The sequence below is a fragment of the Oryctolagus cuniculus genome, chromosome 20, assembly GCF_964237555.1.
Source record: "Oryctolagus cuniculus chromosome 20, mOryCun1.1, whole genome shotgun sequence".
Taxonomy (NCBI): Eukaryota; Metazoa; Chordata; class Mammalia; order Lagomorpha; family Leporidae; genus Oryctolagus; species Oryctolagus cuniculus.
This window is the reverse complement of record NC_091451.1, coordinates 46,714,413-46,734,903: the sequence shown is the minus strand read 5'-3', so window position 1 is coordinate 46,734,903 and position 20,491 is coordinate 46,714,413. Positions and strand designations below refer to the sequence as shown.

At 70.9% G+C, this 20,491-nt stretch overlaps 1 protein-coding gene across 3 annotated transcripts; it reads right to left on the bottom strand.

Annotated features, from left to right (window-relative positions):
- Positions 1–2,669: 2,669 nt before the first annotated feature.
- On the bottom strand, positions 2,670–19,816 carry ASPG (asparaginase). 3 transcript variants are annotated; one of them, XM_051834943.2, is made up of 16 exons: positions 19,671–19,816; positions 14,117–14,225; positions 13,514–13,625; positions 12,616–12,741; positions 11,593–11,676; positions 11,084–11,210; positions 9,206–9,318; positions 8,531–8,713; positions 8,320–8,433; positions 7,932–8,054; positions 7,013–7,108; positions 6,619–6,782; positions 4,919–5,005; positions 3,482–3,581; positions 3,167–3,247; positions 2,670–2,958 (listed from the first exon to the last, which is right to left on the bottom strand). In XM_051834943.2, the coding sequence occupies exons 1-16, from the start codon at positions 19,750–19,752 to the stop codon at positions 2,788–2,790; spliced, it is 1,872 nt and encodes a 623-aa protein (XP_051690903.2). In that variant the 5' UTR covers positions 19,753–19,816; the 3' UTR covers positions 2,670–2,787. The 3 variants fall into 3 exon arrangements, with proteins under 3 accessions (XP_051690903.2, XP_051690904.2, XP_051690905.2); XM_051834944.2 differs by having other exon boundaries at positions 2,670–2,808; XM_051834945.2 differs by lacking the exon at positions 3,167–3,247 and having other exon boundaries at positions 2,670–2,808.
- Between the last annotated feature and the right edge of the window lie 675 nt (positions 19,817–20,491).

Below are 20,491 nucleotides of genomic sequence, written 5' to 3'. Positions count from 1 at the left end.
CTCACGGCCGCCCGGCCCCGCCCGGCGCGGGCGCACCTGGCCTCCCTGGGGTCGGCACCTGGGACCCGGCGAGGGGCGGCTGCGTGTGCGGGGCCGCGCTGGCCGGGTTGGGGCCCAGGGCGGCTGGGGCAGGTGCGGGCCGAAGCCGCTCGCGAGCCCAGCCACACGGCTCGCCTGCGGGCGGGGGCGAGGGTCTGGGCCGGGCACGCCCATTCCGGGCCCCTCACTTCAAAGAGAGCTTCGTGGGAGAGGGCGGGAGTAAAGAGAAAGTGAAACCAGGAGGAGGAGGAGGAAGGCGGCGGGCGGACGCGCCCGGCAGGTTTCTGGGTCTGCCTTGGTCGCCTTCCGGGAGGGGAGGGGTGGGGAGCAGCCAGAACCCTCACCTGCAGCCCAGGCCCGCGGCCCCGCCCCCTCAGACCCCCGGAGGTGTCCCGCCACCTGGGACCTAGGACCTAGCTTTCATGTAGTGGGTGAGGTTGGGGAGAGGGGACACCCTGGGTTCCCCCCACGTCTGGAGCCACTGGTGCAGCAAGGAGGGGTCACCAATGGTGGCAGGCGCCAGAGGAGGCCACATCCGCCCAGGGCAGGGTGTCACCACCACCTGTCAACCCCGTGCCAGTGGTGTCACTGCTTCCGTTTTGAAATTGGGGAACTGAGGTGGGGGGCATGCTTGGCGGGGTCTGTAGGTCTCATGGGAGCCAGAGGGGTGGGGTGTGGTTGTGACACAAGCCCCCCAACACACCCGCTCTGAGCCCTCCCTCCACACACCAGCGTGAGGGGAGCGGGTGCGGGCACTGTGCCCCCACTGCCTGCAGAGGCGCTGAGGTGGGCCAGAGAATGTCCCAGCCTGCGGGAGGGGCGGGGCGGCCCCGGGGAAGGCGGCTGATCTTGGGATGAGAGGGAGATGTTCCCAGAGATAGCCTGGGCCCTGGTGAGCTGAGACGCCCCACCACCACCACCACACACAGTGAAATTCCCAGGTCTGGACCCGGCGGCCTAGGCCACCGCCCGCGTGTGCCAGCACGGCTGTGCCCTGCCTTGTCCCGCTGGCGTCCCCCGAGAGCCCGCAGGTAGCTCGGGCACAGGCCAGGACGGCTATGGGAAGGATGATGACCCGGTGGGGACGAGAGGGGCCAACCCGTGGCACAGTAAGAGCTCCTGGGGGCCACACACGTCCCGGGGGTGGCGACTGGCGCCGGCCCTTCCCCTCCTGGCTCCTTGGCGATTCTCCCCGGGGACAAGACACTTCCACACCTGTGCCTGCAATGGCTCACGGCTTCCCGGGACACTTGCCGGGTCCACAGCCGTCCGTGGGGGGGGGGGGGTCACCCTCCCAGCCCTGAGCCGTCTGTGCCAGCTCCCTGGGTGACCCACTTGGGGAGGAGCCAGCTCCGTGGCAACATGCTGGTCCCGGCACCAGAGGCCCTCTCCACGCCGGCAGGCCGGCACCTGCCATGTGGGGTAACGTGTGCCACCCAAGGCTTTCGCAATCTGAGGCTGCGTGTGCTGTGGCCGTGAGCAGCAGGTCCTGCCCGGTCCCCAGGAGGGGCTGGGAGCTGCCCAGAGCCGCTGTGGGCCTGCGGCGCGTGGGCTGGGCTCGGCAGTGGGACCCCATCCCACTGCCTCCCCAGTGACCGTGGGGCTTGTGGCGCCCGGGCCTTGTGTCCCCTCCTTGTCCCCACAGCCCTGCTCATCGGGCCTGCGTCAGCTGTGGGGCAGCCGCGCTCGTGTGGCGTCACAGCTGCGAGGCCCGGGCACGCCTGCGTCCAGGTGAGGAGGGAGCTGCCTGTGGCCTTGGCCCAGCTCAGTGCCCAGGACCTGCTCAGGGGACCATGGTCCTGCCCGGGCTCAGGGGGACTGGGCACCCAGGCCAGTGGCCAAACAGATAGGTGGGGAGCCTCTGCTGGGCTGCTGGAGAGGCGCCAAGGCTGCAGAGCCCGCAGCTCCCGGCTCCTCACACTCAGCGGGGCGGGCCCGGGGCCGTGCGCGGCCCGAGGCAGGCCCTGGCCGGCCCAGTGGCACCCGTGGCGGAGCCTGGGCCTGGCCCAGCTGCCTGTGGGAAGCTTGGACCGAGAGCTGGCTGCAGGTGCAGACTTCAGCCCATCGGGCGGCACCTGCTCGCAGCAGTTACCCCCGGCCCAGGTGACCGCTTTCCTGTCTCCCCAGTGGGCGGCGGCCTGGGCAGCCTGGTTCACGGTGGGTGATGGGCTGGGGCTACAGGCAGCTCGGGCAGATGGGGGCTGGAATGAACCACGGGGCAGGGGCTCACCCCAGGGAGCAGCCCGTCCCCCCGAAGGCCCTGCAGAGGCCCGGGGGGCCCCTGCCCCATGCTGGGGAGATGGGGTGACCGGGGACCAGACGGCAGCCTGGGCAGGGACCACGAGGACCTCTGGGTCAAGCTGGATTGCGTGCTCATCCTGGCGGGTTTGGGGCTGCCTGGAGGAGAGGGCTGCCAGCTCATGAAAGAGCAGGAGAGGGGACCAGGGCCGTCTGGAGGTGGGGACAGCCTGGGCAGGGGCCGTGGGGGAAGGGAGCCCCCGGGCGCCACCCCTGCCCCAAGGGCCCGGCTCACACCCAGACCCTCCACCTGCCCTCTCACGCCCTCCCCCAGGGGGCTGAGGACGCCGCCCTGTGCCCAGAGCAGGGGACCCAGACACATCCACGGCGGCTAGGGGAGCTGGGAGGCGACTTTATTTCCTGCGGCCCCGCAGTGAGGGTGCAGCACCATCGGTGGGCAGGTCTTCCGGGGGTTGGGGGAGGCTTGAGCTGCAGCAGGACGGCCTCAGGCTAGACACCAGGCAGCACCTCCTGCAAGTTCCAGGCTTCCTGAGTCACGGAGCGGCCCCGGCCGTGTGTGGAGGTGGAGGGGGCCAGGGACCAGCTGGGCGTCTGTGGGGCCAGGCAGCTGGGACCTGCACAGGGGGCTGGGGCCCCGCTCCCAGGCCGGGTGGGTAGGGCCTGGACGAGTGCAGGGGGGCTGAGGTAGGCCCCTCCTCCCTGAAGCCCTCCCTGCTCTGCCTCCCCACCCCCACCCCAAGCACCCCCAGCTGGCCCAAGCCCCTCTCAGCCTCTTCGGGCTGTCCCGCCATCAGTGTTCAGACACAGTCCCCAAGGCAGGGTTCGGCCACTTTTGGGGAGGCGGTCAGCCCTGCCCGCTGGGACATACCGGACTTGAGGCCTCTGAGGCCCGGGCACCCTCGGGGCCCTGCAGGAAGGACACGGCCTCCCAGGTCCCAGCTGCTCTGGCCTGTGGGGGAGCAGGCATGGAGAGGCAGCCCCCGCCTGCACCTCCTGCCTGCCCCGTCACGTCACGGGCCCAGTGTCTCCTTCACTCTCCTCCGGGTTGGGGGAGTGGCAGCTCCCAGGGCTCCTTGTGGGAGACGGACCCCTCCCCCCACCCCCATCCCGAGAGCAGGCAGGCGTGACAGGGAGGGGCGGAGCTGCCAGGGCTGATGTCCCCCAACCCCGCAGGGGCACTCACGACGTGCAGGGCACTGCGTCCATCATAGCCGGGCCGCCCCAGGTCGGCCCCTGCCTGCGTCCAGGCCTGCAGGCCTGCAGTGTCCGCCCGGGCCGCCAGCCTGGCGAGAGAGGATGGGTCAGGGCCGGCTGGACACACATCCTGCCCCCTGTCCCTGCCCCCACCTCGGGTGTCCCAGGGCGGACTTACAATGCCAGCCCCAAAGAGCTGACCCAGCAGCGCGCGGCCTGGGGACTGGCACGCAGCCTGGAGTCTGGTTTCACCGGGTGGGCGTGCCCGTGACTCAGGTCAAGGGTGCACACGCACATGCCCACACCCGCCCAGACATGCACACGCATGCACACACCTGCCCAGGCATGCACACACGCACACGCACACACACACACACACGCACACACACGCCCAGACATGCACACGCATGCACACACGCCCACACCCGCCCAGGCATGCACACGCCCACACCCGCCCAGACACGCACACGCACACGCACACACCCGCCCAGGCATGCACACACACACACACGCAGACATGCCCACACCCGCCCAGACATGCACACACACACGCACACGCACACACCTGCCCAGGCATGCACACACACATGCACACACCCGCCCAGGCATGCACACGCACACACACACACACGCAGACACGCACATGCACTCCCCACCTGCAGTTTCACAGCCCTTCGGGCGCCGGCCCACTGAGTCACTCGGGCTCAGAGGAGGAGACCCCAGCAGGCTGCAGGGAGGCCTGGCTTGGGGCCAGGGTGAGGCTGGCACCCAGCAAGCGAGGCCCCTCCCCACAGCGGCGTTCATTTCTGGGGTGAATCTCGCACCTGCTCCCAGGCCAGGCCGCGGGCCCTCAGCCCTCAGAGCAGCAGCACCCCCAGTTCTGCCCAGCAGAGTCCCGGCTGCACCCCCAGCTCCCCCATCTGTCGCGAGCTGAGCGGCCTGCCTGGGGTGCAGCCCTGGACCCAGTGGACCCCAGAGCCCCTTGGGAAACAAGGCCAGCCGTGGTCACAGAAGACCAGGGGCACAGCCCAGGCGACCCTCCTGGGCTCTTAGCTGCTCACCGCCCCAGCCCCGAGAGCCCACCTCCCCGGCCTGGCAGTCTGCAGGCAGCGTCTCCCACCTCACCCCAGAGCCGGGCCCCAGGCCTTGGGCTGCGGCCTTGCCAGTGCCAGGCGTGGGGCTGGGGGCATGGCATGAGGGCTGGGGTCCTCTTCCTGCTGGCCCCCCTCTCCCTGAAGGCCTGCTTCTAGCACCCACACACACCCCCGGCTGGCACCTGCACCCTGGCCCAGGCCTTCCCGCGCCTGCCTCTCCCCACACATGCACAGCTCGCCGTGTGAAGTGCACACTTTGTGGAGAGACCCCTCTCGTGTGCGCCAGGCTGCGCCCCCTCCTCGAACCCGGGCCACATCCTGGAAGCCCTCACCTGCAGAGCTCCGTGCCCGCGTCCTCCAGCTCCTGGGGGGACAGGCGAGCCCCGGCCGCCCGCAGCAGCTCGATGACGCCCTGGTGCCTGCGTGGGAAAGAGCTCCCGCTGACGGCTGCGTCCCCCCCCCCGACCTCTGGCCTCCCCTCCCAGCCCCAGCGCTGTCCACTCGCACCTCTGCCCCGGGCCCCTTCCCAGGACACGTGGGCTCTGCAGGACCAGTCGGCTCAGAGCGCCCTCTTCCCTGCCCCAGCTCCTGATGCACCCCAAACTCTGACACACGCCCCACGGCCTCCCGGCCGGGCCAGGGCTGGCTCTGGGGAGTGCAGCCAAGGAGGTCCCGCTGGGGGCAGCGTGCCCGGGCAGGGTGTCCTGCTGGGGGTGGGGCGGACACAGGGAGGGGGCTCCAGCAGGCCCAGGGCCACGCAAAGTGCAGGGGTGCGGCCCCCGCAACAGCCACAAGAGCCACGGTGACACCGCCAGGGACTCTCAGCAGGGTGCCCAGCCCCCACAGCCCTCCCCGGTGCCACCCCAGGGGAGCAGCAGGGCCGGGCAGGCGGCGAGGCTGGGAGACCGGTTGGGGGGGTGTTGTGACAGCCGGGCGGGGCCGCGGTGAGCTCATCCCCGCGCCACCCACCCACGCCCGAGCTCGCCAGTCGGGACTCTCCAGCCAGATCAGCCCAGCCCAGCGGGGCTCGCCCTGCAGCCCTCCCCCCACCCACCCACCACACCTGCCCTACAGGGCACTGCAGGGCGAGACCCGGGCCTGGACACTCTGGCCTCTTTCCCAGGGCGCTCCGGAGCACCCCTCCCTGTGTCCAGGTCCAGCCCAGGTCCTGCCGAAGCCCCCACAAGGGGTCTTGGCTGTGACTGGGCAAGTGCGGAGGCGGAGCTCAGCGCCCCGTCGGGCCCCGCCCAGAGCCAGACCTGGTGCACACTCCCAGCCCTGCTGCCACTGGGGGCGGGCAGCAGCAGGGCCGCACACCGTGCCCCCACCTCACCCGAGAGGTCAGCCGGCCCTGCCGGCCCTGTGCCCATCCCGCCTCCCCCCTCCCCAGTTTCGACTTCATTCACAGGTGGGCCAAGCCCAGCCCTTGGGGAGATGGCAGGAGGGGCGTGTGACGGCCCGGGCTGGTGCTCCCAGGCCCTGCGCCCACTAGACTGGGCGGTAGGAAGTCCCCAGATGGGGTCCCGATGTCCACAGTGACCCTCACCGCTGACCATCTGGTTGTGAGCCTCTGTCTTCAGCCCCGACCTTCACACTACCCGAGCCGGGCAGGCACTTGGTGCTCGGGCCGTGGCGGCCTCGGCACAGGCCGGCTCTGGCCACCTCTCTGTCTAGCATCCTGTACCCCCCGCGCTCTCACCCCCATAGCACTGTGCCCCCGGCAGGCAGGGCCCTGCGTGAAGGCCGAGCCCCTAGGGCACCTGTGCGTGCGGCTGCACACCTGCCTCTGCTGCGCCCTGGCCTCCCTGCAGCCCACAGGTGCAGCCCACAGGTGCAGCCCACAGGTGCAGCCCACAGGTGCAGCCCACAGGTGCGCACAGGGAACTGGGGCACCCAGGCCCTCAGGCTTCGTTTCTCCCCCAGAGACCCCGTGCCAGGCTTACAAGGCCACCTCCTCCGTGAAGCCCGGGTCAGGAAGCTGGGTCCTGTCCTGCCCCTGCCCGCACATCCTCCGAGCGCCGAGACCCCGTACCTGCCCCTCACGGCCAGCAGCAGCGGGCTGCAGCCGTCCTCGTCACACGTGTCCACCTGCACGCCCCTCTGCAGCAGTGCAGCCACCACGCCGGCCTGGCCTGCCCGGGCGGCCGCGTGCAGAGGGGTCTGACCTCTGAAGTCTTCCAGACCTAGGTCACTTCCCTGTGGGAGACACATGGGCGCGTGACCCCCCGGGAGCGCTGGGCAGGGCTGGGGTACACCCTGATGGGGGGCCCTGGCACAGCCCCCGTGGCCACACCCAAGAGGCTGTGGTCCCCAGCTAGAAGGAAAATCTTGCTGTGTGGCCCATGGGATGTGGTCCCAGCGGGGTTCCCGGGGCCACAGCAGGCCCGTGCCCCCCCACCCCCCAGGCCGGCTCCCGGGGGGCTCACCAGCTCCACTAGCACCTGCAGAGCCTCCAGGTCCCCGGCGTGGGCTGCGGCACAGGCCAGGCTGGGCACCAGCATGTCCCGCACAGCATCAGCCTCCTGGTGGGGGAGCAGGGTTCCTGGGTCCCGGCATCCCCCGGGGAGAAGGAGCCTTGAGCCTGAGCCCCCGACAGGGGGAGGCAGGGCCCGGGCCACCGCGTCCCAGGGCTGTGGCTGGAGCCGCATCAGTCCGCCCAGACGCAGGAGCAGAGGCCAAGCACGGGGCCACCATGTGGCTCCTTCCTCCCCCCTGCTGTGGGACCGCGGCCTGTGAACCCCCACTCCCATACGCGCCCCAGGGTTTGTGTCCACATCGTCTCCATTGTCAGAATCCTTCGCCACCACTGACAGGAGCGCGGGAAGGGGTGCCGGGCCCCCCCCCCCCGGAGAGAAAGGGCTGGTTCCACACATCTGCACATCCCGGAATAGGTCACTGGGAGCTCCCCGAGATGCCGGTGCCCACGCCAGCCCGATTGCAGAGCTGTGGCTGCCGCCTGCACCCCTGGAGGCACCGCGGGCCCACACAGCCACCCTAATAACAGGCCATATGGCCCAGGCCTTTGAGCTGGCCGTCAACCGGCCCAGCGAGCGGCCCCGCCCTGCTCCCCAGAGGGGACACCGAGGCACCACTGGATGCCGTGAGCAGGGAGGCCCCGGCTGGCGCGGCTGTGACGGGGATGGAGTTGGCCTCGTTCCCGCGAGCGTGGCGGGGCCTGCAGCCTCAGTCAGTGCTGGCAGCGCCCGCCCCAGGGCCAGCAGAGACAGTGGACGCCAAGGGAGGGCTCCACCACACTGCTCTGGCCCGTCGCGTGGGCTGTGCGGTGGGCCCAGCAGGCCCGACTGTCCCCACCTGGGGTCCCACGGGCACTGAGGGGCTTCGTACCTGGCCGTCACCAAGCCTTGACAGCCAGGCGAGCCCACGGCCCAGCAGGCTGCCCGGCAGCGGGCACCAGCTCCTCTCATCTGCCGGCAGTGTCATCTCCCCGCGGAGGTCCGTGGCCAGCAGCTGGGGGAGAGGACACAGGTCAGGTAAGCCCAGGGCACGGTGTGAGGGCTGCTGGGCGCTGTGGTCAATGTGGAGGCCCCGCCCCGGGCCAGCCCTGCCCTCTGGCTCGGGGTCTCAGAAGGCCCAAGAGCTGTTGGTCCCCGGCCTGGGGCCAGGCAAGGGGTGTGCGAGCCTGGGCCCCAGAGCCAACCCTCCCCCCAGGGGGAGCCCTGAGCCCTCCCTGCGCCCTTCCAAGCCACCGTACCCCACCCCCAGTGGCTCCCACCTGCTTCCTGCGGTCCAGGCTGAGCCCTGGCTGGCCCAGCACATAGGACAGCTTGGCCAGGGCGGCCTCCGATGTCATGTCAAAGCCGGAGACGACGCCCGCTCCTGCCATGGTCTGTGGGGACAGAGTGCACAGACAGCTTCCTTCAGGAAGGCCCCCAGCAGGCGCCTCAGCCGGCAGGGGCTGGGCTCAGCCCCTTCCGCACCCCTACCATGCTGGCCGCGTAGTCCGAGGTCACGGTCCCCTGGAGGCAGTGTGTGCAGTTGACAATGATCAGGCCACGCTCGGCCGCTGCCCGCAGTTCCTGCAGCAGGTCCGGCTTGCTGGGCCCATTGCCTGAGCCGAAGGTCTCCATGATCACGCCCTTCAGCGGCGGCTGCAGGAAGGCCCGGACCTGGGGGGCGGCAGGGGCGAGAGGTGAGTGCGCCAGCAACCGGCGACACCCAGCCTGGGCCTGGGCCTCCCGGGGCCGCCCCGTGCAGAGGGGCTGCAGCTGGACGCCTGCTGTGCGGCCAGGGTGGCGGGGGGAGGACCACGGGGGCTGCTCCTGGACGCCGCTGCCGCCGAGAGGCAGCGAGAATGAGCGGAGTCCTGGGGCAGCTCCCGGCGAGCCCCGGGGAGTGGCTGGCCCCGGCACTGGGCGTCCACACAGACAGCCAGAGCCCCCGGAGCTGCCGAGAGGGCGCCACAGCCTCAGCCCAGGCGGCTGGGGGCGGTGCGTGGCCTAGAGGCCCCTCGGCCCCCGAGGGCTCAGCCTGAGGGCTGGGACGGGGTGGGGCCACACTGCCGATGCCCCGTCCCCAGTGGGGTCTGTGCTGGCTGGGGAGACACCGGGGCACCACGGGGAGCAGGAGCCGTGGAGGGCCGCTGGGGGCCACGTTCCTACCAGGGAGGCGGGGATCCCGGGGTAGAGGCGCAGCAGGCCCACGTCGCGCTCCATGCTGCTGCACACCCGCAGCCGGCCTCTCCCGCCGCCCTTCCGCACCAGCTCCCGGCTGACTGTGGGGACACGGCAGGGCTGGGGTGAGGCGCCGCTCCTTGCGGGCCTGCAGCCCGGCCCGGCTGACCGGTGGCGGTGGGGCAGCGGGCACCACCAGTGGCAGCCACGGAGGCTCCGGAGTCCCTGTTCTTCCCGCGTGGGGCAGAGGGGAGGGTGGCAGCTGGGGACCAGGCAGGTCCCCCCTCCCTGGGGGAACCCAGGGGACTGGAGCACGGTGGGGGCCTCGGCCCCAGGCGCGAAGGCAGGGCCTGGGGATGACGCTGCCGCGTGACAATCACGTGGCCCACAGCTTCCTCCTCTGCTCCCAGGGTGCTGGGCAGGGCCTCGGCACAGAGGCATGGGCGGGGCGGGGCGGGGCCAGCAGGACCTGCTCACCTGTGCTGAGCAGACTGAGCGCCGAGCCCCCGGTGGTCCACCCTGCTCACTCCCCAGGAAGGCCCCAGGGAGCCCCGGGCAGGGGGAGACAGAGGCACTGGCATCCAGCCTGGCTCCACCCCCACGGCCCCCTCCCCAGGGCCCCAGCAACCACACCCTGGGCGGAGCCTGGGGTTTCCCAACACAGGTGCTGAGCCGGCCGGGCAGCCTGACTCCAGGTGGGTGGGTCGCGGGTTCCCACACAGCTGCACACGCAGGGGAAGGTGTGCCGGGGAGGCGGGTCTCAGGTCTGGGCCTGGGCCTGGGGCACAGCTCTGGCACAGGCCCCCGGCAGCAGCCTGGCTCCTGGGCCCACACACAGGTGACTCAGTCCCCACGGCAGCCGCCCACACCTCCGCGCCACGCCGCAGGGCCCAGCGCCCACCCCCAGCGCCGGCTTGTGTGCCCCCTCCTCCAGAAAGCCTCTGGGCTTCTCAGGCCCTCAGGGAAGCCAGCAGACCCCTGCCCGGATCCCAGCATCCAGCTGTGCTACACACGTCCCATACCCACTGCGCTCCCTGGGTGACCAGCCCTCTCTGCCTCAGTTTCCCACCCACAGAACCAGGCAGGGGTCGTGGGGGGCCCGGGGCAGCCCCTGCCCTGCGGCTCCCTCAGCCTCCCCTTGGTCCCAGGCCTGGGGCTGCGAGGTCAAGGCCCTGGCAGGGCGGCCCAGCCCCCTCTCTGCCACGTGTGCACGACCCTCGGGCCACAGCGTGGGTGAGGGGCAGCTCCGCCCCCCCAGACGCTGGGACGCGGCACAGCCACGCGGTCAGACGGGAACGGCGGCGTGGGCTCCACACAGCAGCCCAGCTCCCCAGGGAGCACCAGCTGGGCCTGGCCTAGGAGCTGGCCCTGGGGTGGGGCAGAGGGCCGGGTGCCCCAGGCCTCCGTCTGCAGGGGGGCTGGGACGGGTGGGCGGGCGGCAGAGGGCGTGTGGAGGGGGCGCACCTGCCTATTGCAGTGTCACAGAGCTGGCCCCGTCCCCCCCACGCAGACCTGGAGCCCGGCCAGCACGCAGAGCCCCCCCGACGCATCCCAGGCCGGGTGACCCACCCCCTCCACGGGGCCTGATGGGGCTCCTGCACCCAGGGCAGGGGCGGGGCCGGGCCTGGCAGCCCGGTGGACAGAGGGACGCCCACGGGACTCCCAGGGATGAGGGCAGCCTCAGGTGGGGCAGAGCCAGGACAGCCACTGAGAGGAGCTGCAGGGCTCAGGCCACGTGGCGGGGGCGGGACTGCGGGGGTGGACCCCCAAGCCGGCGTCTCCACGGCCTGGGGCAGCACCAGGCTCTTGGCCAATCCAGAGAAGCCCTGGGCCCCAGGCACGACCTCCCGGCTGCTTGCGGCTCACTTGTGACGTCTGCGCCCACGGTGGCCAGGGGCTGCAGGTTGGGCGAGCAGAAGGCCGCAAACCTCCGAGCGTCCACCTTGGTGGCCCGGTTGCCCCGAAACAGCTGGTTCTGGAAGAACAGACAGACCTGCGGGGTGGGGGGGTGGTTCAGAGCCAGGCCACCCAGCCAGGACCCCTGCCGCCCCCTCCTGGCTGGCAGGTGACCCCACCCCCTGAAGCCCTGCTGCCCCCCACAGGGTGTCCCCGCTCTGCCACCCCTACAGGCAAACCCAACCCGCGGGGCCTGGGTGACCTGGTGGCAGGAGGCCCCCACACTTCCTACCTGCCCCCCGGGACTCCAGAGACCCCGCCCATGTGGCCTGCAGGGCCCAGCTCAGGGGAGGGGCGGGGTCTGGTCTCTGCTCATGAGGGCTGTCTACAGGAAAGCGCCCGCAGCAGGGGACAGGGACCCGGCCACAGAGGACAAATACTCGGGACCTGGCCGGGCCCCCAGGCTGCGGCGTGGGTACCTCGGGGATGACGAACTGGCCAGCCATGAGCAGAGCCCCCAGCAGGTTCTCGCGCCCGTCGCTCTGCAGCGCGTGGATGGGCACCTGGGGAGAGGACCCACTGTCCGGCTGCCCAGCCCCCAGCAGGGTCTGGGCACGGGAAGGGCAGCGCAGGGCGGACGGTCAGCCCCACGGCTCTGCCCAAGCTGCTCGAGCCCCCGCAGGCCGAGTGCCCAGGCCCCACCCAGGGAAGAGAGCTATGGGCAGAGCTGCTGGGGCGGGTGCAGAGGGTCCTGGGGAGGGGAGTGGCCAGCGGGGCCTGTGGGGGGAAGGGGTCCTGGGCACAGCAGGACCAAGGATGCCCCACCGCAGACCAGCGGGGCGGGGTGGAGCAGTGATGGCTCTGGGCCCCCCACGGAGGCCTGCGCTGAAGGGCGTCCTGCTCCCCAGGCCAGGGGGTACAGGGACCCCCCCATTGAGACCCTCTCGAGGGTCCAGCGACTGGGCAGAAGCAGCCGAGCCCGCTCCCCTGACAGCACCGGCAGACCTGGCTAGAGGCCTCCAGACTCGAAGGAATGGGGGTCCCAGCCCCCCTCAGCCCCCATCCATGGAGAGGATCTTCAGGGGCCCGGGTGTGCTCCCGCGAAGACGACGGCACAGGGACCCCTCCTGCAGCCTCTGGCCGGCCCTGGGGGGACCCGACCCCGAACCGCCGCCCTCTTCCCACCCGCGGTTTCCCAGAACATTCCGTCAGCCGCGGCTCTGAGGTCGCGCCTGGTGCCCGGGATGGCATCGGGGGTCACAGCGGGGGGGGGGGGGTAAAGGACAGGGAAGCACACGGGCACGTGCTCTGAGTGCGGCCACTGAGCCGAGCCCCAGGCGGTCAGAGCCCACGGCAGACGCGGGGCCGCGCGGGCCTCAGTCGGGCCTGGGCTCCGGTGCTCCCGGGCTCTCCCAGCTGGGCAAGACAGCAGCCGGCCGGGGCCCTCCTCCAGGGCCGGCCCGCCCCGCCCTCTGCCCCGCGGCCGGGTGGGCCTGGGTCACCTGGGCTCCCGTGAGGACCACAGGTTTCTGCAGGTTCTCCAGCACAAAGGACAGCACGGAGGCGGCGAAGGCCATGGTGTCTGTGCCGTGGATGACCACAAAGCCGTGGTACTGTTCATAGTGTCGCTGCAGGGGGCAGGGGACTCAGGGTCAGTGGCAGGGGAGGGGCCCCATGCTCTCCCCCTCCCCCATGGCACTGTGGCTCCCTCAGAGAATGAGAGGGTATGGGTCGGAGGGGCCTGTGCCCCCGAGGACAGCAGTGCCCCCTGGATGTCCAGCCGGCGTCTGCAGGCGGCGTCGGCCAGGGCTCGGCAGCCTGCAGCGTGCGCCTGGGTGGGCGTCAGCCCCAGCGTAGCAGCTGGGGGCTGCGGGCTGGGAGGGAGCCGGCAGGCTTCCAGGACCCAGCTTGGGCAGGCGGGCAGCACCCTGACCGGCAGCCTCCGGCCACCACCTGCGAGAGGACGCTGGGGCTGGACCTCGTGGGGCAGGAGGCCCAGGCTGTGCTTCAGGGGCACAGTTCTGAGAGCCAAGGGGTCCCCCCACCCCCCACACCAAGCTCTTCCCAGGGGCCCGCAACTGCAAGGAAGCTGGCGCCTGTGGCAGGGCACCCCCTGCTGGCCACACAGGGCACAGCCACAGGCAGGGCCAGACTGCAGCGCGGGACCCAGGGCCACCGGGGCACTGCCCTGCACCAGGGCGGCCCAGGCTGGACGCGTCCACTGCAGTTCCCCTTGAAGACACAGGGGCAGGTCCAGGGCCACCACTGTCCCAGGCAGGAGACGTCAAGGGGGGGACAGGTGCGTGGCGATCATCAGGTCCCCCTCCCACCCAGGATTCCCATGGGGAGTGCGGCAGGGGCCCGCCCTGCCCCCGCCCCGCCCTCAGCCCGTCCCACTACCTCGATGGTCTGAGCAAGCTGGACCCACTCGGTGATGGTCATGTCACTGGAGTCGAACAGGGGCTGGCACTCCAGCACGGTGTAGGTGATCCTCTGGCCCCAGCTGGCGGGGCTGCAGAGGGCAGAGCAGGACACCTCAGGGACGGGCCCAGCCCCCGACACCTGGAGATCCCCCAGGAGGCAGAGGAGGCGGGCCGGGCTGCCCCGAGCCAGCCACTTCTGCCAGGAGGGGACCCCGCCGGGGGAGACTGGCCACGGGGCGACTCTCAGCTCAGCCTCCGGCCGTGAAGGTGCCAGGCAGCTGGGCCAGAGCCGGGATGAGGAAGGGGCTCCGGGCAGGGACAAGGAGGCCCAGCTGCCCCCAGCCTCATCAAGCTGCTCAAGGCCACTGTAGCCTGGGCTGGGGTGTTGGGGGCCGCGGGGGAGGGGCACAAGAGGCCCCAGTGCAGGCACAGGTTCGGCTCCCGCGGGGGGCGCTCATGGCTCACTTCTAAGCCCCGCAAAGTACACAGAAACCAGGGCCCTGGACGGAAGCGGCTGCGTGGGCCCCCAGCGGGCACTGCGCCTCTGCCCCGGCATCCCCTGCCCGGACCCCACACTCACGGCAGCACCAGGGTGTCCTCGGGGAGGCCACAGGCCCGCGCGTGCTCCTGGTCATGGAACATGGGCAGCGTCTTCAGGACGGCAGCCAGGCCCCCACCGGGGACCAGCACTGTAGGCAGAGTCCGGGCAGAGGGCGGGTCAGGGCTGGCGGCCACGGCCAGGCCCGTGGGCTCCACCGCCCTGAGGCAGGCCCTGGCAGGAGCAGGGGGCAGGGGCGGGGCTGGGCTGGGCCGCGTGGGGCCCTGGCCCTTCTGGAAGTCGGGGGCTGGGGGGCCGGGCAGCTGTGTCCTTGTCTGCTCCCAGCCCCCTGAGCAGCCCTGCCTGCCCCCTGGCTGCTGGCCAGGCCCTGACACCTCCCGACTGAGGCCACGGGCCCTGGTCGGCCCCAGCGCTCACGAGGCAGCCACACACTCCCACTACCCTGGTCCTGGTGCTCCCTCTCAGCAGGGAGCTGCGTGTGACTCCTCCGGGGTCCAGTACACGTCCCCTGCCCCAGCCACCTGACCTGCAGGGACCGGCACACAGCAGGTGCCGCGTGCTTGGGCCTCTGCCTCCACTGTGCAGGACGGCGCCCTGCCCCGAGGGACCCTGAGAGGGGCAGATGAGCCCCGGGAGCTCCTGGCTCCGGCCTGGCCCAGCCCCAGCCATTGTGGCCATCTAGGGAGCGGGCCAGTGGATGGAAGACCTCACTCTCCCTCCCTCTCTCTCCCTCCCTCTTTCTCTCTCCCTCACTCTCCCTCTCTCTCTCTCCCTCCCTCTTTCTCTCTTCCTCCCTCTCTCTCTCTCTCCCCCCCCCCTCTCTCTCGCTCTCCTCTCTCTCATAACTGAATGAATCTTTAAAAAAAAGAGAAGAGCTCAGGGCGGCCGCCATCACAGCCGAGTGAGGACCTGGACATCTGTGGGGCCTCTGTCCCGCCTGTCACAGGGCGCGTGGTGGGGACAGTAGGGGGCCTCCTCTCTGGCCCCGGGGGGACAGCAGGGGTGAGCTCAGCGTGGCCCCCGCCCCAGGCCCCTCTCTGATTCTGCGCTGCCTCTGAAAGCTGCTGTCGCTGCCCCCAGAGCCGGTGCTGCAGCCGCCGGCCGAGGGAGCCCACAGGGCCTGTGCATTCCCTGGAGGGGCTCGCGAGCCCGCTGGGTGCCCCCACGAGGGCACATGCCCCGCGCTCGGGCACCAGCCACGCTGCCCCCAGCTGCTGCGAGAGTCCAATCCCTCCCCCTGTGTCACTCTGACCACACCTCGCCTCCCCAGAGTCAGCAGCTCAGGACAGCGCTGACCCCAGCCCCAGCCTGGTGGGACCCCTGGCTGGCGCCCCCGGCTGTGCCCATCCCCGCAGCTGCACGTCAGTGAATCAGGGCAGCCCTCGGCTAGCTCTGCGGCGCTGCGTGAGGAGCCGGGGGGGCTGGGACCGTCACAGCCACCGCAGCCACCATCGCCCTCCTCGGCCTGCCCCGCCCCTGCCCTCTGGGCCCCCCAGCCCTGCAGGGTTGCTGTTACAGGTACTGCAGGCCACTCCTCCCTAAAGAGGGGTTCACTTGGGCTCGAGGTCTGGGAGTCGGGGTCCACGGTCAGGAGCTGCGCCTGCCGCAGGCACCCGGGAGCTGGGGAGAAGCCACAAGACCACGCTCGGCGTCCTGGTGCCTGTGCACGGCCAGGCTGGGCTCCCAGGGGACAGACTCTGCCGAAGTCACTGGGGGGGGACCTGAGGGGAGGGGCGCTGGAGCCACTCCTCGCCCCGGAACCCTCAGCTGGCTGTGCTCAGAGCACCCCCCCGCGGGGCCCCGAGGATGGCGCTGGGGGCTGGACGCTGAGGGCAAGTGGCTGGACGCCCAGGGCTGGCTCAGGCCGGCCACTGGCAAACACTGGGCAACAGCGCTCGGTAAACACCTGGGGACACGCCAGGGCCTTGTTTGTCAGCCCAGCCACCCCTGGGACACCCAAGGTGTGAGCAGGACATGACCCAGCCTCCAGGGGTCTGCGCTTGCCAGCCCAATGGCTGAGGACTGGCCTGCAGCCCCTGGGCCTCACGAGCCCCTGCGCCACACGGGGTGGGCTACAAAGTGGACCCCAGATGTCCCGCCCAGCCTCGTCTGCAGCAAATGCTGCCGGTGGCTGTGCTAGGCTCTTGAATGGGGGAGGGGCTGGTGGGTCCCTGGGGGGCCGTCTGCCCAGGCCAGGAGCAGAGCCCGGTGGCCCCTCGGGGCAGCCTCCAGGCGGGAGAACCGAGCCCGGAGGTGTGGAGCAGGCAGTCGGGGCAGCCCTGTCCCACCCCTGTCCTGCGGGCAGAGCTGGGGTCCGGGGAAACCCAGGCTCTCTGCCTGCGAGACCGGAAGCTGGAGCACGCGCGCTCTGGGCCTCGCAAGGAACCGCTGTCTGTGGTCACTCTGTGGCCAGGGGCCGTGGGGCCACAGCACGGGGCAGCGAGATGGGCAGACCCCCTGCAGTCCCTGTCCTCTCTGGGCCTGGCCGCACACGGGATGCGGAGGCGCGTGGACTCGCCATGCGGCTTCTCGGGGCCTGGGGACCCTGGGCGATTCCCTCGCCGTCCCCCGAAGCACAGGCTGACCCGTGGAGTCCACGGAGGAAGGCCTCCCAGGAGCAGGGGCCTCTTCCTGGCCCACTCAGGCAGGGGACTGAGCGCAGTGGTGGGACTTCACGCTGCCTCTCAGGTGTGTGCCCGCTAGGGGACCCCAGAGTCAAGCTTGGGACATGAACAAGCAGGCTTGGCGCCCTGCAGAGCGGCCTTCGGGAAGGAGGCCCAGGCCAAGGGCGCGGGTACCGCACTGCAGCCGCCAGGAAGCCGTGGCTGTCAGCCTGACGGCTGCTGGGGCCGACTGTGGCCGGCGGGCAGCACCACCCCACAGCTGCCTGCAAGGAGCCAGCTCTGGGGGCCTCCCCACAGCTGGGACGTGGGTGGGGTCTGCCACTCAGCTCTGGGGGCCTTGGGTTCTGGGCTGCTGACGCTGGCCTGGGCTGGAGACCCGTGATGCCCCTGTCCTGTGACACGGGCGCTGAGCTCGGGTGAGGGAAGGGATCACGCTGCCCCCGGGCCCTGGGCGTGGGACACGGGGCTGTTTACCAGCAGTGGACGCTGTCCCAACAGCCTCAATCCAATCAGCAGTGCCCCCGCCAGCCGCAGGGCGAGCCAGTTAATCATTGAGCCCCTAAGCTGGGTGCTAACTCCCCGTCCCAGCGGGGTGGGGAGGGCGGGGCCCTCTGGCCTGCGGAGCCCATGGTTCCTGGAAGCCTTCTCACCTCAGAGTTTTAGGCAAAAAGGTCAAGGTGCTCTGAGAGCACCTGCCCGACCCTGAACCCCTGACCCCGGCCCCGCACGGGGGCACCCGGTGACTGCGACTGTCCCCTCTCTCTTCCTGACCCCAGGCCACACTCGGGGGCGCCCGGTGACTGCGACTGTCCCCTCTCTTCCTGACCCCAGGCCACACTCGGGGGCACCCGGTGACTGCGACTGTCCCCTCTCTTCCTGACCCCAGGCCCCGCACGGGGGCACCCGGTGACTGCGACTGTCCCCTCTCTCTTCCTGACCCCAGGCCACACTCGGGGGCACCCGGTGACTGCGACTGTCCCCTCTCTCTTCCTGACCCCAGGCCACACTCGGGGGCGCCCGGTGACTGCGACTGTCCCCTCTCTCTTCCTGACCCCAGGCCACACTCGGGGGCGCCCGGTGACTGCGACTGTCCCCTCTCTTCCTGACCCCAGGCCACACTCGGGGGCACCCGGTGACTGCGACTGTCCCCTCTCTCTTCCTGACCCCAGGCCACACTCGGGGGCACCCGGTGACTGCGACTGTCCCCTCTCTCTTCCTGACCCCAGGCCACACTCGGGGGCGCTCGGTGACTGCGACTGTCCCCTCTCTTCCTGACCCCAGGCCACACTCGAGGGCGCCCGGTGACTGCGACTGTCCCCTCTCTCTTCCTGACCCCAGGCCACACTCGGGGGCGCCCGGTGACTGCGACTGTCCCCTCTCTCTTCCTGACCCCGGCCCCGCACGGGGGTGCTCGGTGACTGCGACTGTCCCCTCTCCTGGGGCGACACCCCAGACGCATCTCGTGTCTCCCTCCCCGTCCTCTGCGAGCGCAGCCCGGGGCTCGCCTGCAGCCGCACGGCACCTTGGCTGAGCGCTGGTTCTGCCTGGAAGCCGCCGGCCTGAGTGACACACAGCCTGTCAGGGAGGGCCGGTGACCGTGCTGGCGGGACAGGCTGGCTGCTGGGGGCTCACGAGGCGAAGACCCCCCAGCCCGGACGGCGGCACTTGCACCCGCGCCCACCATGCAGTGGCTGCCAGCCCCCAGGGAGCGCGTCCTGCAGCCGGGGTCCACCTGTCCCTCAGCTCAGACCCCCGCAACCATGGGAAGAGCTCCACCGAATTGCAGTTGGCCAGACGCCAGACCTGGGAGCCACACAGGGCCCCAAACAGTCCCCTGGGCCAGGGCTCAGGCAGCCCGGTCTCTGCCCCAGCCCCTCCCACTGTGGCCCAGTGGCCACCCCCCACCTCATCTCCGGTGTCCCCAGAGCAGCGTGACACACACCTGCTGAGACCCCACTAGGGGCCTGGGACAGAGCTGGCCCTCCAAGGGCACTGCTACTTTCTGCATCCGTCTCGGGAGGGCCAAGCAGGGGGACCAAGTGACTCCCACTGTGGGTGGCCCACGGGGGCCTCTGCCCGCCCGACACGGCTGAGCCGCATCCCAGGGCCTGAGCCCTTGAGGGCGGGCCTGGCCGGAGCCTCACGCTGACCTCCAAGCAAGAGGGGACGGAGAAGCCACCAGTGCCAGCGGCTGCTCCAGTGGAGAGGGGTGGCCAGGAGAGGAGGCGGGGGGCACTGACCACACCCCTGGGAGGAAGAGCCGGATGGGGCTGGGGGCTGGGCAGTGCTGAGGACACGTTAGGGGCAGGTGTGGCTCAGGTGTACCGGCCACAGCGGGTGAGTGGAAGGCAACACTTTCCCAGAGAGGCAGCTGCGTGAGGCCAGGTGGCCCGACCCACCGAGTCAGGGGTCACCGACAGAACCACGAGGAGGCTGCGCAGAAGGAACTAGAACATTCCAGAAGGTCAAGTGCAGTGGTCCCTCCCCATGCTGGGAGGCCCCAGGCTCCTTCCTGAGGTGCCCAGTTCAGGCCTGCGGCACAGCTGCCCAGGTGGCCTAGAGCTCTGGCCCTGCCCCAGGCCCTCCGTGGCCTCAGGCAAAGCCAGCCGAGCACCGTCACCAGGCTGGCTTCAGCACCGAGAGCAGAGGGCAGGGGTCTGAGGCCCTCCCCGAGGTACCACGGGTCTGTGGGTGTCCACAGCCAGAGGGCACTGGGGGGCTGGGGCCCCAGGGCCGCGCGGCACCTCTGTCCCCGCCCTAGTGAGGGGTGCACAGAACTCCGCGTCCTCCTGCCCCACACCCACGGCTGCAGCTACACACGGGGAGACCCTGTGCTCAGGTCACCTGGGACAGCAGCTCCAAGGTGAACTCCTGGGGCGCACAAGGGAGAAGGACCCCAGCCCAGCCCAGCCCAGCCGCCCAGGGCGCCCAGTGCAGGGGCTCCCGCTCACCGCCACCCTCGCTCCGCATGCCGATGGTGCCGCCGGTGTAGACAGCCAGCAGCCGCCGCTCAGGGCCCAAGGCGCGCGCCATGCCTGCTGGGGACACAGAGAGGCTGGGAGGAGGCCAGGGCCGCCCGGGGGGGCGGGGCCTGTCTAGGGCCGGGCCGGGCGGGTGGGACCTATGGGGCTGGGCCTAGGTGTCCGCTTCGTGCTGATGTCAGGCGCCTCCCCCAGGCCCTCTCTGTCCGGCCCTGGGCGTGGCTGGAGCAGGCAGAGGCGCCCGCCCCCAGCGCGCTCTTGCTGACCTCCCAGACCCGCCACACGTGTGAGCAGACGGCCAAGCCGCATCCTGGGGTCAGGGACGCTGAAGAGACCAGCCCTGGCCCTCAACAACGGTTTCTCACCTGGCGGCCTTGCTGCATTGGCGGCGCGGGCCCCATGGGCCCCTGGGACCCCAGGCGCACCAGCCCAGGGCGGCCCCTGTACTCACCTGAGACCCGGTCCCAGGAATGGTGTGCTCTGGGCGCCAGGGGCTGGGTGCGTCACACATGGACTAGAGGTTCGTGTTCCTGCCCCCGAGCCACAAACATCTGTGCATGAGCTCCTGTGTGCCCGGCCCCTCTCTGGGGCCACGGGCATCGGTGGGGTTTGCACTGTATCCACTGCACATCCATGCAGTCGGTGCCCATGCTGTCCAGCGGCCAGGGGCGGGACACTGAGGGACCCAGGGCCAGGTGCCCATGCTGTCCAGTGACCAGGGACGGGCCCAGGAGCATCAAGAGGCCACTGCAGGCAGGCAGGGGGAGGAAGGGGGTGGCAGGCAGAGAGAG